Source organism: Equus asinus, chromosome 8 (assembly GCF_041296235.1).
Source record: "Equus asinus isolate D_3611 breed Donkey chromosome 8, EquAss-T2T_v2, whole genome shotgun sequence".
Taxonomy (NCBI): domain Eukaryota; kingdom Metazoa; phylum Chordata; class Mammalia; order Perissodactyla; family Equidae; genus Equus; species Equus asinus.
In genome coordinates, this window is record NC_091797.1 from 96,154,481 (window position 1) to 96,170,107 (window position 15,627).

Genomic DNA, 15,627 nt, shown 5'->3' on the forward strand with positions numbered 1-15,627 from the left:
ATCTCACCTACAACTCACCTTCATATACTTCAGGAAATATCCCCAACACAGTCATGGAATTAAGCAGATACAACAAAATATTAACGGTTTTATCTAGGTAGTTGGTATATGGATGTCCATTATTCAATTCTTCTAACTGCTCATGTATATTTTAAAATTTCATAATAAAAAGTTGGAAAACATATCTGACTGAGGCAAGACTTGGACCTGGAAAGAAAACAGTGCAGTATGTGTGACAGAAGGTACTGCTTTGCAGTGAGGGACGAAACCATGCACTTCTCATGGGGAACAGATTCAAAAATGTCAAAAATGTCAGGAAGGGCTGAAATCCAGTTTTTCAACAATGGTTACATGATCAGAAATCTAGATATGCAGGAAACAGTACTGGTCACTAGTTTAAAAATAACCAAAGTAGTACATACTCATAGAAAGGAAACTCCAACAAAGAAGTATATAGAGTGAAAAATGGAAGTTTTCCACCTGACCTTCCATTTCTAATACTAAAAGTTGGCTGTCTCCTTCCAGATTTTTCCTGTGAATAAATGTACATACTATCAGGGGCCAGCCCCATGGCTGAGTGGTTAAGTTGGCGCACTCCACTTGGGCGGCCCAGGGTTTTGCCGGTTCGGATCCTGGGCGCGGACATGGCACCACTCATCAGGCCATGCTGAGGTGGTGTCCCACATAGCACAACCAGAAGCACTCACAACTAGAATATACAACTATGTACTGGGGGGTTTTGGGGAAAAGAAGAAGAAGAACAACAAAAAGACTGGCAACAGTTGTTAGCTCAGGTGCCAATCTTTAAAAAGAAAAAAAAAATGTACATACTATCAAAGTGATAATGTTAATGTTTACCGAACATTCACTCCTGGATGCCAGGCACCCCTCTATGCGCTTTCCACACAGTCATTCTCTCATTTCATTTTCGCAACACCCTTGTAGAGGGTAGAACAAGGAGAGGGAGGAGGGAGGCGGGACTTCGGCCAGGGCCGTCAGTGCAGCTTTAGTGAAGGCGAGAGCCAATGGCGAGAGCAGCAACCACGCAATAGTCAGGAAGGAAGATGCTCCGTGCAGAAAGAACAAGTGCCAAGGCTCTGACAGGGGCCAGGCTTAGAGAGTGCGAGAACAAGGAGGAGATGAGACGAGGGAGCTGGCCAGGAGCAGATCACGTGGGGCTTAGCAGGCCTGTCGAGGAGTCTGGACACAGGTAGCAGCCTCTCCACACACTGGCATGATGGCACCCACGATAAAGATCTGTTACTGAGGAGGAACAATGAAGGCTCTGAGAAAACAGCATCTGACCAAAGCTACTAAGTGCTAAATCAGAGCCACATCAACCACACGTTCTGTGGCCTGAACACAATGGACAGCCCTTCACACGCTAGTATTTCTCAAATGGAGCAATGCACAAATGCCCCCTACAGGCCCCTCCCACACCTGCAGACTCCCTTGAGAGTCCACTCTCGCTTTAGAAGGTGACAACACTACTAAACACTCTTAGTACTGAAATCAAGAAGCAGCACTCTGTAATAAGTTGGTCTTCTAGACAATCCGGAACACTCTTATAATAACTTTTTTGGGGGCATGTGAGGAAGATTGTCACTGAGCTAACATCTGTGCCAATTCTCCTCAGTTTTGCACGTGGGATGCTGCCACAGCATGGCTTGATGAGCAGTGTGTAGGTCTGCTCCCAGAGTCCAAACCCACGAACCTCGGGCCGACAAAGCAGAGAGTGCATACTTAACTACTACCCCACCAGGATGGCCCTTATAATAACTTTTTAGATTACAAAATTAAAAACACAAATTAAAAATAAAAATGACATAGCCCCACAGATCCTTGTGAATGTCTAAGTGGACCTGAGTTTGAGAAGCACTGCTTAGTAATACTTTTTATCTGTCCTACAAAGGACAGAACTGGGGCCGGCCCCGTGGCCACGTGGTTAAGTTCGCGTGCTCTGCTTCGGTGGCTCAGGGTTTCGCTGGTTCGGATCCTGGGCGCGGACATGGCACCACTCGTCAGGCCACGCTGAGGCGGCGTCCCACATGCCGCAAGTAGAAGGACCCACAACTAAAATATGCAACGATGTACTGGGGGGATTTGGGGAGAAAAAGCAGAAGAAAAAAAAAAAGAAGATTGGGAACAGTTGTTAACTCAGGTACCAATCTTAAAAAAAAAAAAAAAAAGACAGAACTGCTGGGCTGCAGACTCTGGCAGAGAACACAGCAACTCCTGACTGAGGAAATGTCTATGCCAGGGTCTCCTTATGCTATAAATCATTAATCTCATTCTCCTCCTCCACTTTTCACTGAGGAACAAGCTCACAGAACGACAGGGATACCTGCCTAGCAGCCGTGTTATCCCTGGAGACCAGGGCAAGGTCAGATGCTGTGATCATCCTGGAGGGAGGATTCATAGTTGGATGGCAAACGAGTGGCCTCTGCTTTCAGGGGAGCATTACAGCTACTACCCCCAGTGCAACCCAGCCCCAGAGCTCTGAAGGGCGTCTTGGTTACGTGGCTTCAGCGAGGGCTGCTCCCGTAAGCACGTCAACACAGTGACAGTCACGCACCCAAAATATCAGCTACACCAGAACCGGAGCTGAAGAGTCACAAGTCACTCAGCAGTGATCAAAGACACGGTTGAGGGGGTTTGTGCTGACAAAGCTAGTTGAGTTGTGTTTGATTTGGGACATATTTACTTTGGAAAACACACAACAACAGCTCAGCACCAAAGTTCACATTGAAATCCTGCTGGTGACCTTGGCTGATTTCATCTCTGTAACGCCACTTCTTGGAAGCAGAGGTGAGTTTGGTTCCTAACATTTCTGATTATAAATTTTTATTTGTGGTGGTTGGAGATAGGTAATTGGTTCATTTCACTATCAAACTACAAATTCAAAAGCTTTCTATACTATCTTAGAAAGGGAAAAATGGTTTTATTTTTTTAATCTGCCTACGATAAAATTCTGTCAGCTACATCAGTGGCACAATTGACAAAGCTGGAATAGGAACTGGAATAGGAAAGTATTGTACCTATGATATATTATTTGAATTGGATAACTGTACTGGGATGATGTATGAGAAAATCCTTGTTCTTACTCATTTTTGCCCAAAATATTAGAATTAAAAGAGAGACACAATATAAGTGATCTACTTTCAAATTGTTCAGAAAAAATATAAGGTATATGTGTGTGCCTGTGTGTATACACACTCACATACATGCATACACACATATATATGCAGAGATATAGAGAATCATAAAGCAACTATTCCAAAATGTAAGAATCTGGTAAATCTGGGAAAACAGTATACAGGGGTTGTTCTTTATGTTATTCTTTCAACTTTTCTGTAAGTTGTTTCAAAATAAAAAATTTTAAAACTTCATGCAGCTACTCTTCTCCCATTACATCTGCTCTGTCGGGGCCAGGAGGGGTAAGGGTGTCAAGGTGTTATGCTCTGATCTGTGATCAAAAAGTCCAACCCTGCTCCACATAATTAGCAAGAGAAAGTGCCATATGAAATTTCCAGAAAATCAAACTTTTGAATGATTTACCTTTAAAAAAATACTGCTTCTCTTCAAAGATAGTAATCTGGACTTAAACATAACCTAGTGATAGTTTTAAAATGTCATATAATTCTTGTTATACTAAATGGTAAAACAATAGGAAGATTTACCATTTAGATTCCTAATTTCAATCCACAGAAAATATGAGAGATATCTCCTCCTTCCTCTGACAGGGGAATAATGAAAACTATTTTGGCTTTTCATCATATAATGCAGGAACAAGGCATAAGAAGGTTCCAAATATACTATCTGAATACAGGGGGGAAAATAGGAATGTCTTTACCTCTGTCTCCCTATCTGGTCTCAGATTCCTTTTCCTGAACTCTTATTTACTCAAGTTGGTTTTGTTTTTTTTTCCTGAGGGAAATTCACCCTGAGCTGACATCTGTTGCCAATATTCCTGCCTTGTATGTGGCTTGCTACCACAGCATGACTGATAAATGGTGTAGTTCCATGCCTGGGATCTGAACCTGGGCTGCTGAAGCAGGCGTGCCAAACTTAACCACTACACCATGGAGGCAGTCCCAAGTTAGCTTTTTTTTTTAACCTTATTTTTATCTGAGGATACTTTTACCTGCAGCCTAGCAAAGAGACCTCCTCCCAAGTTGCTTACGTTCTTCTTTTCTAACTTTTTAAAGTTTATCCATCAGCACCCATGCCCAATTCTATTTGGAAACTGGGCCCACACATTAGAAATTGTTAGAATAGAAATTAGAATAGAATTAGAATAGAAATTCTAGCTGTAGCCACACACATTAGAAATTGTTCCAGGTGTGCAGGCTACATGTGTGGCACTGCAGCCTCTGCTCAGTGTTAGGTGTAGGGGTGAGAAAAGACAACAGATATTTTCAATGTCAGAAACTATGTGACTTTCCCTTTCCAAAATGTGCAATTCAAAAATTTCTTGCTGGTGATTAGAATAGCATTTGAGCTGATTACTTTAATAGTACTGTAGGGGAAGACCCAAGGGGAGAGACTGGGGGCAGAGAACCCACTCCTGGCATTCCCGGGTAAACAGCAGAGTGCTTGACATGGGGGGATGGAGGGTTCAACCAACTTGGTTCCAATCTAGCCACTGCTACCTACTGCAAGGTAAGGTTCACTATCCTGATATGTAAAATGCTGAGAGGAGGAAGTTAAGTTACATAGACAAAGTTCCTTGCACGGTGCCTGGCACCCAGCAGACACTCCAACACGGTGATCATCAATATCAACAAAACTGAGAGCATTTTAAGCAGGGTATCTGTACAGTCAGCCCCATCTTTAGGCCTAACAAGTCCAAATATTTACTTAACAGGAACCAGTAATTCTTATCTGGCCTAGACTGGAAGCAGATATTCTTGTCTCAAATATCCGTCTAGCAGGAGATGGTCATACACACACAAACTTAACAAGACACACATTTCTTTCCGGGGTGATCAGCAGTGATGTCGGGATCACGTACGATTGCACAGCATTATAAAAACCTACTGTCGTTGTCCTGGTGAAACACAGAAGCATCAAATAATAGCTCATCTACCCAGGATGCAATTAATAACCAAGAAGTAAGCAAGAGAAAGACAAAGCCATTTGGCAGCCAAAACGGATTTAAGTCACGTCAAATCCTTCCTTGGAACAAGGCAGGAGATGGGTAGATCAAGACAGGCTTACCACAGGGTACTGTAGGGGAGGAAGACATTTCCTCTACCCGCTCTGGGTTCTTCTGGCCGGAGAACGAATTAAATTCACATGAGACAGAATAACAGGAGAAAATTAAACAAAGCTTTATAACACGTATACACGGGAGAGGCTCAGGCAAGCTGAGCAACTCATCAAAATGGCTGAAGCCACCACCTTAAATATCATCCTCAGCTAAAGACAAAAGAGGATGTTGGGGATGGGGGTAGTCAGTTACGGGAGGTTACCAGAAAAGCACAGTAAACAAGGGTAAGGTTGTTATGCAGATTTAAGTCCTTGCTTTCTGCATTGATTAAGGGTTTCTAGAAATAAGGTTATTCCCCCTTCTTCCTGGTACAGAGAGGGAGACACATTTACAGATGGAGATTTTCTTTACAAATGTAAATGTCTTTAACAAAGTAAATTCTACTTTTCAGAGTTTCTTTTCTATTTGCAGTTTTTTAAAAGTAACCAGCCCAAAATACTCCTCATACCAAAGAGACATACCTTGGGGTGGCCAATTCCAGTCCCCCACAGTACGTATCTTGTTTACTTAAATAAAGGGAATGCCACTCAAGCCTTTAGTAAGAGTTTTCTGACATTACCCTCACAGAGACCTTATACAACCAGTGAGACTATTTCTAACCCCATGCTAGAAGCAGTTAAGTAGAAAGTTCCCTCTGACAGCAGTGGATACAGGAGATACAAAGAAGAAACAAGTACACCCTCAGGCAAGCCATAGAACCTTATGGCCTCTGGGGCTGCTGGGGAAAGACAGGCCACCAGCCACATTCACTAGGCCGCCCCCCCCCCAGGAAGTCTCTGCCTTATAGACAAGTTCCAAACCTTATGCAAATTAACCCCAAGTAACAACGCACAAATTTCACATATCTGTAGGATATTTGTTTTCAGAAAGCCTGGACCACACACAGTTTTCAACATCTCCACTCAAGCCTCACCTCTTGGTGAAGCTTCCCCGACTCTCCCAGCACCCACGCTCCTACCACAGGAGGCAGAGCAGCACCCCAGCTCCATGCCCCAACCTGCTTTGCTAACGTCCTTATGAGATCCCAGCTTTATTGCACATCTATTACCCAAAAGAATGGCGAGCCTCTTGCTGGGGAGACCTTTGTGCCTCCAGTGCCTAATATGTTGTTTGGAGATAGGAGACAAAGTTTAGTGAATGAATGAAAAAGAAACTCCCCCAGGGAACCTGAACCCCCCGAATTCTAGACAGTTACGGTTTTGTAAACCTTTAAAGAAGGGATTCTCATCTAGGGCCCCACACAAAATGCTGGGTGTCTGTTTATCTTCACCAGCTTCTCTGAAAGTTTCTAATCCTAAAACGGTTAAGGACGTGTGCATCTTCCTGGGTCAAAGCTGGGAGGAACTTGCCCTTGGAGCACTGCGGGGGTGGGTCTGCCAGGCTGCCTCTCACAGTGTCTGTTTTCCCTCCCCACTTTAGCTCTGCCAAAATGAAATGCCCCTTCCATTCCCTCATCATTTCTCTCATCCTAACATCTGTTTGTGGGAACGATGGGCTGGTGGATCAGCTTGAGAAAAGAAGGGAAGATTCTAAGCCTGTGGATCCCCAATGGAGGCAGTTAAACAGCAAAAACCTGAGTATGCCCCTTCTCCCTGCTGACTTCCACAAGGAAAACACGGTCACCAACGAATGGATCACAGAGGGGGAGGAGGACGAGGATTATCTGGATCTAGAGAAGATATTCAGTGAAGATGATGACTATATCGACATCATTGATGCGGTTTCACCGACAGATGCAGAAGCCAGTGCTGGGAACATCCTCCAGCTCTTCCAAGGCAAGAGCCGGATCCAGCGTCTTAACATCCTCAATGCAAAGTTTGCTTTTAACCTTTACCGAGCACTGAAGGAGCAGGCCAAGCCTTTCGACAACATCTTGATAGCCCCCGTGGGCATTTCTACTGCCATGGGAATGATTTCCTTGGGCCTGCAGGGGGAGACTCATGAACAAGTACACTCTATTTTGCATTTTAAAGACTTTGTCAATGCTAGCAGCAAGTATGAGATCACGACCATTCACAATCTCTTCCGTAAGCTGACTCATCGCCTCTTCAGGAGGAATTTTGGGTACACACTGCGGTCAGTCAATGACCTTTACGTACAGAAGCAATTTCCAATCCTGGATGACTTCAAAACTAAAGTAAGAGAGTACTACTTTGCCGAGGCCCAGGCCGCTGACTTCTCAGACCCTGCCTTCATACTGAAAACCAACAACCACATTCTGAAGCTCACCAAGGGCCTCATAAAAGACGTTCTAGAGAATATAGACCCAGCTACGCAGATGATGATTCTAAACTGCATCTACTTTAAAGGTAAGAAACAGCTTTATGTTTCTGAAAGTAAACTCGTGACAGATTCCTTTAGTACACAGTGGACTGCACACCAAGAGCTGTATTCTAGCTCTGATTTATCCAGGAAACCAAGACATGAGGTGAGCTCACGCAGACAGGGAGGATCACACTGAGGTGACAATAGGAGCGGACACCTACTGAGTCCTAACTCGGTGCTTTACACTTGCTGAATCTTCATCACAACCTTGGGAGGCAGTTCCTGTTATTAGTGTCCCCATTCTACAGATGGAGCCACCAAGGTACAGAGAGTAAACTGATGCTGCAGGAGGCACAGCTAGTAAAGGGCAGAGCCCAGCTTGCCCCAAGCACGCCAACTCTAATGCTTTGTTAAATTGCAAGAAATAATGCAAAAACCTTTTTAGCATTTGGCCAGCCTGGATTTGAGGTTTTTTTCATTTCCTTCCCCCAATTACCAGTAAGCAGGAATATGGGTGAAAGGCTAAAGGCATCTGAAAACTGTTCAGCTTGAGTAACTGACATTAACACCCCCAGCTCCTTTTCGGGATGCTTCTGCACTAATGGGGAGGAGGGGGTGTGGAATAAACTATTATTTCTGGAGCAACTGTTCTGGGTCAGGCACCAAGGCACTTTTTAAGCATGATACCCTCCCCCTCACTATACACACACAGAACCCCTGGAGTCCTAGGCATAAATGGGCATAGATTTGTAAAATCCAGACCTCTTCTTTAAAATGCCCTCACTGAACCGGAAGAAACCTCTACTTCACTCTATGAGCCTGAAGAGCTGGAGGGAAGACACAAGGATGGGTCTGCATCACAGCTAGTCGCGGTGACACAAACCACTCTCCTCTCTGCCACCAAGAATTAGCAGGCCCCAGCGTGGGTTAGTCCCTGAGGTCCAGGAGGCCCTGCTTTCTGACTAGTTAGCTCCAGTACAGTTTAGAGCAGCCTAGGGAGGCGAAGGACAGAGGCCCTCCTGGCTGCTGCTGTGAGGCTGTGGGACCAGTGCCCCTCCAATCTGCCAGTACACTGCTCTGTGCCTAAGCCAAGGCCTCTCAGCAGCTGTGCCAGGCAGGCACTCTGCCAGATGAGCAAAGGAGGGCTGAAGAAGCCAAGACCTCAGGGCCTGGCGGCTAAGTTGGACCCCTGAGCTTCCCCCTCAAACACCAGGCACAACACTGGCCTTGTGGTGGGTAGAACCAAAGGCTGAGGCTCTAACAAGCCTATGACAGACATACAGACACACAAGCGATATATACAATGAACACACACATATCCTTTTTATTACTGGCCATCAGTACAAGTTTTGGAAGTGAGCAGATGCAGTCTAAGTCCTGGCTTCACCACTCATTTGTGCAGCCTCAGGCAAGTCATCCACTGTCTCTGTGACTCAGTTTCCTCATCTTTATCATGGAGATGATAACACCTACTCTGGCAGGGCCAGGGGGAGCACCTCAAGAAACAGTGACGCTACGCTCCGCCCAGTAGATGGCACTTGGTGTGAGCTCAATGAACTTGGATTAGTAAAACTGTGGATTCCAATATTATACGATATATTAAGTATGTACAATACTGCTAGTAACATTTATTTTACTTCCGTGATCAATTAAGCTACGTTTAGGAATGACTTCAGAACAGGCCAATGGAAGTCAGCTGGGCAGCACCGAAGCCCTCCGTCCTACCAGTCTGCGGGGCACCCCCAGACACCGAGGGCCTCTGCATTAGGCTGGCCAGGTGTTCAGGAGCAGGGACAGAAACACAGCAGCAAGCCATCCCCACCAGCAATGGGCTGGAGAAACAAAGAGGACGGTCAGTTTAAAATCTCCTGAACTTTGTAACCAATGTCACACCAAAGTATAGAAGTGGCAAATATATATGTTTCTTTTTCACATCATAGTGGAAGGGTCACTTAATTTAGTGCTGGGAATCAGAGGGATGAAATGCTAGTAGCATCCAGTCTTTTGGGGATGCTTATCAAAGTCTAGAAGAATTATTTCAATCTCTAGCTCCCAACTCTCTGTTACTAATTTGACTTTAATTTCAAATGTTACAACCACTCTGTAGAGCACAAGAAAACAGAGGTTGGGCCTCAGGAGGAAGTCAGAAGGAAAGAACCCCAGAGGACGTGTGATAGCTCCAGCAGAACTGGGAAGAGCAGTGATTCTCAACCAGGGGGCAATTGTGCTCCCAGGGCAAATGTCAGGAGACGTTTGTGGTTGTCACAACCTGGGGAAGCACTCCTGGCATCTATGGAGTAGAGGCCAGGGATGCTGCTTAACACCCTACAATGCACAGGACAGCCCCCATCACAAAGAACTGCCCAAATGTCAACAGTGCTGAGGCTGAGAAGCCCTGGGTAGAGGCTGGCTCAAGGAGAAGGAAATCGAGTTCCCATCACAGGCAGGCAGTGGCCGTCTGGTGTTTAAACCTCCCAAGGAACCTCCTGCTTATCTCATCCCAACTAACCTACCTACCAGCTGGAAACTTTGAACAAGTCAACTTCACTTTTTTGTGCCTCTGTGTGTTCATCTGTAAAATGGGGATAATAATATCAAGCACCCCCCTCATTTGGCTGCTAGAAGATGAGTTATATAGGAAAGGTGCTTAGAAGAATGCCTGGCACACTGCCAGTTCTCTACTCTCAGTCATCCATCATTACTAGTTACTAGCATCTTACGCTAAAACAGACATGTACTTATTCCTCCATACACAGCACGGCCCTCACATCTAAAGTGAATATCTTTTCTTTTCTTTTTTTATTCTTCTCCCCGAAGCCCCCCAGTATATAGTTGTTGATTCTAGTTCTGCATAGCACAACAATCTCTGGTTGTGCTATGTGGGACGCCGCCTCATCGTGGCCTGATGAGCGGCACCATGTCTGCGCCCAGGATCCTAACCAGCAAAACCCTGGGCCGCCGAAGCGGAGTGCGCGAACTTAACCACTTGGTCACAGGGCCAGCCCCATAAAGTGAATATCCTGACAGCAGCATTCCATAACCAATGGTCCTGCTAGTCACTACAGAATTACAGAGTGTAAGGAGGAAAGCCATCAACACAGCTGACATGAGCTCAAAGATACTCATTTTACAGATGAACAAGCAGAGCCCCAGGCAAGTTAGGTGTCAAACAACTAGCGTCAGAATCTAATCCAGAATTCATTCCAGTCTATTTAACCTCTCTACCATTATCACCCTTCCTACAAGTATGAAAACATTCTGATCTTCTTAGAATTCTCGAAAACAGTGATTCTCAAAGTGTGGTCCCCAGAGTAGAGGCATCAGCATCAACTGGGACCTTGTTAGAAATGCAGATTCTTGGCCAAAATCAGACCTATAGAACCAGAGACTCTGGGGGTGGGCCCTGCAGTCTGTTTGAACAAGCCCTTCAGGGGTTTCTGATGCACACTCATGTGTGTACTGAAAGAACATTCTAGTAAAACCCTTGTTCCTATTGACTTTACAGGATCCTGGGTAAATAAATTCCCAGTGGAAATGACCCACAACCACAACTTCCGGCTGAACGAGAGAGAGGTAGTCAAGACTTCCATGATGCAGACCAAGGGGAACTTCCTGGCGGCAAATGACCAGGAGCTAGACTGCGATGTCCTGCAGCTGGAGTATGTGGGGGGCATCAGCATGCTAATTGTGGTCCCACACAAGCTGTCTGGGATGAAGACCCTAGAGACACAGCTGACGCCCCAGGTGGTGGAGAGATGGCAAAAAAGCATGACAAACAGGTACTTTGAGTTGGGTGTTTGTTCTTTTGATCTTGGGGAGGCTGAAGGAACCCAGGAATACTGGAACTTTGGTCATTTTAAAACAAAGGGAGAAGAATGCATAAATACCCAAGAACTGCCATACTGGGCCATTCTGTTAATTCAGCCCAAATTTCTTGCTCAGTGAGAGGCAATCAGAGAGCATTCGTGAGAAAGATATCTGCTCTCCACAATGACAGTTTCAGAAGTTATGGACAGATGACTTAGAGCCAGTTTGGAAATAATCCCAGCTGTGCCACGTGCTTGCTCTATGACTTTGTCATCCATAAAAGTGGCATGATTCTACAACTTCCCAGGGTCGCTGTGGGAAATAAACAGAAAAGTGATGCCGAGCATCCCTCACAGAGCCTGGAAGCTGGGAGGTGTTCAACAAAGATGAGCGCTCCCCTTCCCCTAGCCAAGAAACCCCAATGTCCTCTTAAGCCATTAAGGACATATCATTCATGATTTTCCCCCACTGTTATTTATTACTCCACAGTCAAAACTACAGGTTTTAAATATTTACTCGGATTATTATTGGATCATGGCAGAAAGAATGGAGAAGTCACATTTTTGTTTTATTGGATAATGGCTAGGCTCATATTAAGAGAATCTGGTTTGGGTGTCCTTTAAGGACAAGAATACAAACAAATGCAACAAACTGAGAAGCAGGCTCTTAAAGGAAAGTATATGCCCAGGCGTCCAATTAGTCATAAAGCCCTGTCAATTTTTCCTTAAAAATGGCCCTTCTGTACCTACCTCCTTCTTAACCTCACTGCCCATGACCTTCAACCCTGAGCCAGGGGAGGCCTAACTAGCCTGCTGGTTCCATTCCTCAGTCTACCCTGGAACTGGCCACCAGAACGCCATTCCCAAGACACCATCTCCACCACCCTCTTCTCATAAACTCTCAGGATACAGCCCAGCTTCTTGGCCTGGCCCAAAGACACAGCCCCCATCTGGCCTGCTCTGCTCCTGTTCCTCCTCTCCTCTCCCTTCCCCTACCCTCCTTTCCGGCACCACCCTGCACTTCAGCAAGACCACAGACTCACACTCCCTCTATCAGGCCTCAGCTCAGAGCTCCCTCCAGGCCTCTGCTCATGCAGTGAGCCCACCTCATCTCTCAAGCTGTGGGCAGGCTTCTAGGCCACAGGAATATCCCCTCCTCCACAGCCCCTTGGATGGCTCCAGTAGTTGGATCTGTTCTGGTCATTCAGACATTAATGTACCATCTTTGCATTTTCGCTGCTTCACATATGAGAGTCTTGGCTTGCCAAAAGGAAAGCAAGCTCTTGAGAAGGGGGACCATGTCTGACATCTCTTTATCCCCGTGAGGGCTGGACTTGGCCCCACAGGCACTACTGTTCAGTTAAGGACTGAATGAGTTGAGGCAAGAAGAACATTTAACACTGTCTGGTATGTGAGGCGTTCTTTTTTTAAGTACACTAACCAGATATTTTACTTCCTAATTACTAAGAAAGGCCTGAAGTCGGGGACCTAAACAAGAAAATTATTTTAGATACCTTCTCAATTCATAAGCCAGTAATAGTTCTGTTGCTGACCTAGAAGACAGGACATGAACCACTTGGCATTGAGGAAATGACTGCCTAACAGTAACTACGCTTCAATTTTAAGTAACTAGAATTACAATGAGATGGTCTTTACAAAATCCTCAACTGACAGTACAGTAGTCTCCCCTTACCCCTGCTGGCTCTCTGCGGTTTCAGTTACCTGTGGTCAACCGCAGTCTGAAAATATTAAACGGAAAATCCCAGAAATAAACAATTCATAAGTTTCAAATTGCAAATAGTCCTAAGCAGCATGATGAAATCTCGCACCATCCCGCTCCGTCCCACCTGGGACGTGAATCATCCCTTTGTCCAGGAGATCCACACAGTATCAACATTCCCCACCCGTTAGTCACTTAGTACCATCTCAGCTATTGGATCGACTGTTGCAGTACTGCAGTGCTTGTGTTCACGTAACCCTTATTTTATTTAATAATGGCCCCAAAAATACATGAGTAGAGATGCTGGCAATTTGGATACACCAAAGAGAAGTTATTGTTGTTAATCTCTTACTGTGCCTAATTTATAAATTAAACTTTATCATAGGTATGTATGTATAGGAGAAAACATAGTATATACAGGGTTCAGTACTAAAAACAGTTTCAGGCATCCACTCAGGGTCTTGGAATGTATCCTCTGTAGATAGGGGGAACTACTACGCCGGGATACGAATTCTAACAAGTGCCGTGTCAATTTTGTGATAAACACACCCCAGGGGGAACAGGGAAGAGGCGCATGTTGTGGACATTTGAAGGAAAAATATGATTCTTTTCTAACTTGTGAGTCAATAAAACTGGGCCCCCTTTTCTTCTCTGACCAGAACACGAGAGGTGCTCCTGCCTAAATTCAAGCTGGAGAAGAACTACAACCTGGTGGAGGCCCTGAAGTCAATGGGGGTCACAGCGCTGTTTGACAAAAACAGCAACATGGCGGGAATCTCAGGCCAAAGGATCATCATTGACCTGGTAACCTCTCCCCTGGATTGCCCTCTGCACCCTCCCCAAGGTCTGCCCCCATCAGAGCCTTCCTCCCATCCAACCTGACTTCACAGGTTGAGGGGTGCTGGGTGTGCTCTCCTCACCTCTGCCAGATGCTGAGTGGACAGGGTGGTCTCAGGGATCAGCCTGGGGGTGGGCCCTGTTCCTGCTGGCACCAGAGAGTCCACTCTGTGAAAGAGCTACTCCCAGCTAAATCGTGAAAGACCCATTAAATACACGCAGAGACACTGCACTACCTGCACGTTGAACTTAACACATCAACGATAGGCTCTCCACAAAAAAGAGAACACTAGTTCAAATAATGTGCAGATCCAGGCACGTCCATCTCCTGCAGTGTGCCCCAGTGTGTGAGAAGGAGATGAGGCCTGGAGCCGCTGTGTTGGCTTGCAGACTCCCCCCTACCATTGACCACTGCCAAGAATGACTGTGATGCTAGAGTTTGAAGATAAGTATTGTTTATACAACGTGGCCTCTAAGCACAATTTCTGTCCCTGACAGGTGATCAGAGAGTTTCAAGGGTTATTCTGACCAGCTGTGGTTTGTGTCCTCTGTGTGGTCTTTCGGCCCTTGCCCTGAATGAGATGAGACTCCACTATATCCTCTATTCCTCTGTGTGCCAACTGACGTAATCTGACAACTTTCCTTTCCATTCTGAAACAGTTCAAGCACCAAGGTACTATCACAGTGAACGAGGAGGGCACTCAAGCTGCTGCTGTGACCACAGTGGGGTTCATGCCGCTGTCCACCCAAGTCCGTTTCACTGTCGACCGCCCCTTCCTGTTCCTCATTTATGAGCAGCGCACCAGCTGCCTGCTCTTCATGGGGAGAGTTGCCAACCCCACCAAGTCTTAAAGGTAGAGGTCAAGGCATTTCAAGTGTTTTGGGGGCACTATACTTCTGTTTCCATTCTAACAATGAGAATGGAGATGTTCTGAGAAGCTTTCTGGAATCAATTCTGCATAGTGAACAATGCTGTCAGTTCATAGAAGTTAATGTACCTGTAATGTACAGGTGCAAGTCACCTGTTACCTAGAAGCTGTCAGCAACATAGAGACTGGCTTACCTCCTGCCTCCTCAGAGTAAACCCACGGGCGCCTCCCTGGGCACCTCCTTCCCCTGCAGTACCCATCCTTGCATACCTGCCTCTATTACTCAAAGCCTTTCTCAACCATGGCTCCTCATCTGAACAAAGAACACAGAAATGAGCTGCACAACTAATTTCTATCTCTCCCAAGGATGGTGCACAGGGGAGGAGTGACCTCATGACATTCAACGGGTGCCCTGGGCATTAGGGCTTAGTTCTCTCAAGGCCCAACCTTCTCAACTAATGCTAAATCTGTACTCCTGCTGTCACCTCACTGCTGCCCAGAGAACAGTGTGTACACATGGCCATACCTTCCACCCTAGAGATAAATAAATATCACCACTTTTACTGTGTATCTTTTATAATTCTACTTTTTTAAGCTCGAATAACTAAGAAAGGACAAATTCAAAATAGCTGACAAGCCTAGGAATGACAGAGGTTGACAAAAAGTAACTTGTCTTCTCCACAGTGACTCATGTGCCATAGCAGGGCATCTTCTCAGGATCATGACGTGGTGAGTGTTGCTAGGTCCTGGGGGCAGGGCGGCACGGAAGTCCCTGAAATGCCAGTCTTTACGTGGGGCATACACTTTGGCTTTTACCCCTGGGCATGGGGAGACCCTCAGACGTGCTCCTGTAGTGGG

The 15,627-nt window shown here is 45.7% G+C and overlaps 2 protein-coding genes across 6 annotated transcripts in view; one reads left to right on the forward strand and one right to left on the reverse strand.

Moving 5' to 3' along the window:
- PI4KA (phosphatidylinositol 4-kinase alpha) overlaps positions 1–15,627 on the reverse strand; it is a 146,160-nt gene that overhangs the window by 50,765 nt on the left and 79,768 nt on the right. The window lies entirely within an intron of this gene.
- On the forward strand, positions 82–15,337 carry SERPIND1 (serpin family D member 1). Of its 4 annotated transcripts, none has more exons than XM_070516494.1 (6): positions 2,615–2,808; positions 5,684–5,762; positions 6,692–7,581; positions 11,043–11,316; positions 13,723–13,867; positions 14,561–15,337. In XM_070516494.1, exons 3-6 carry the CDS (start codon positions 6,702–6,704, stop codon positions 14,750–14,752), a joined length of 1,491 nt encoding a protein of 496 aa, XP_070372595.1. In that variant the 5' UTR covers positions 2,615–2,808; positions 5,684–5,762; positions 6,692–6,701; the 3' UTR covers positions 14,753–15,337. The 4 variants fall into 4 exon arrangements, with proteins under 4 accessions (XP_070372597.1, XP_014723545.2, XP_070372595.1 ...); XM_070516495.1 differs by having other exon boundaries at positions 2,648–2,808; positions 14,399–15,337; XM_070516496.1 differs by lacking the exon at positions 5,684–5,762 and having other exon boundaries at positions 82–2,808; positions 14,399–15,337.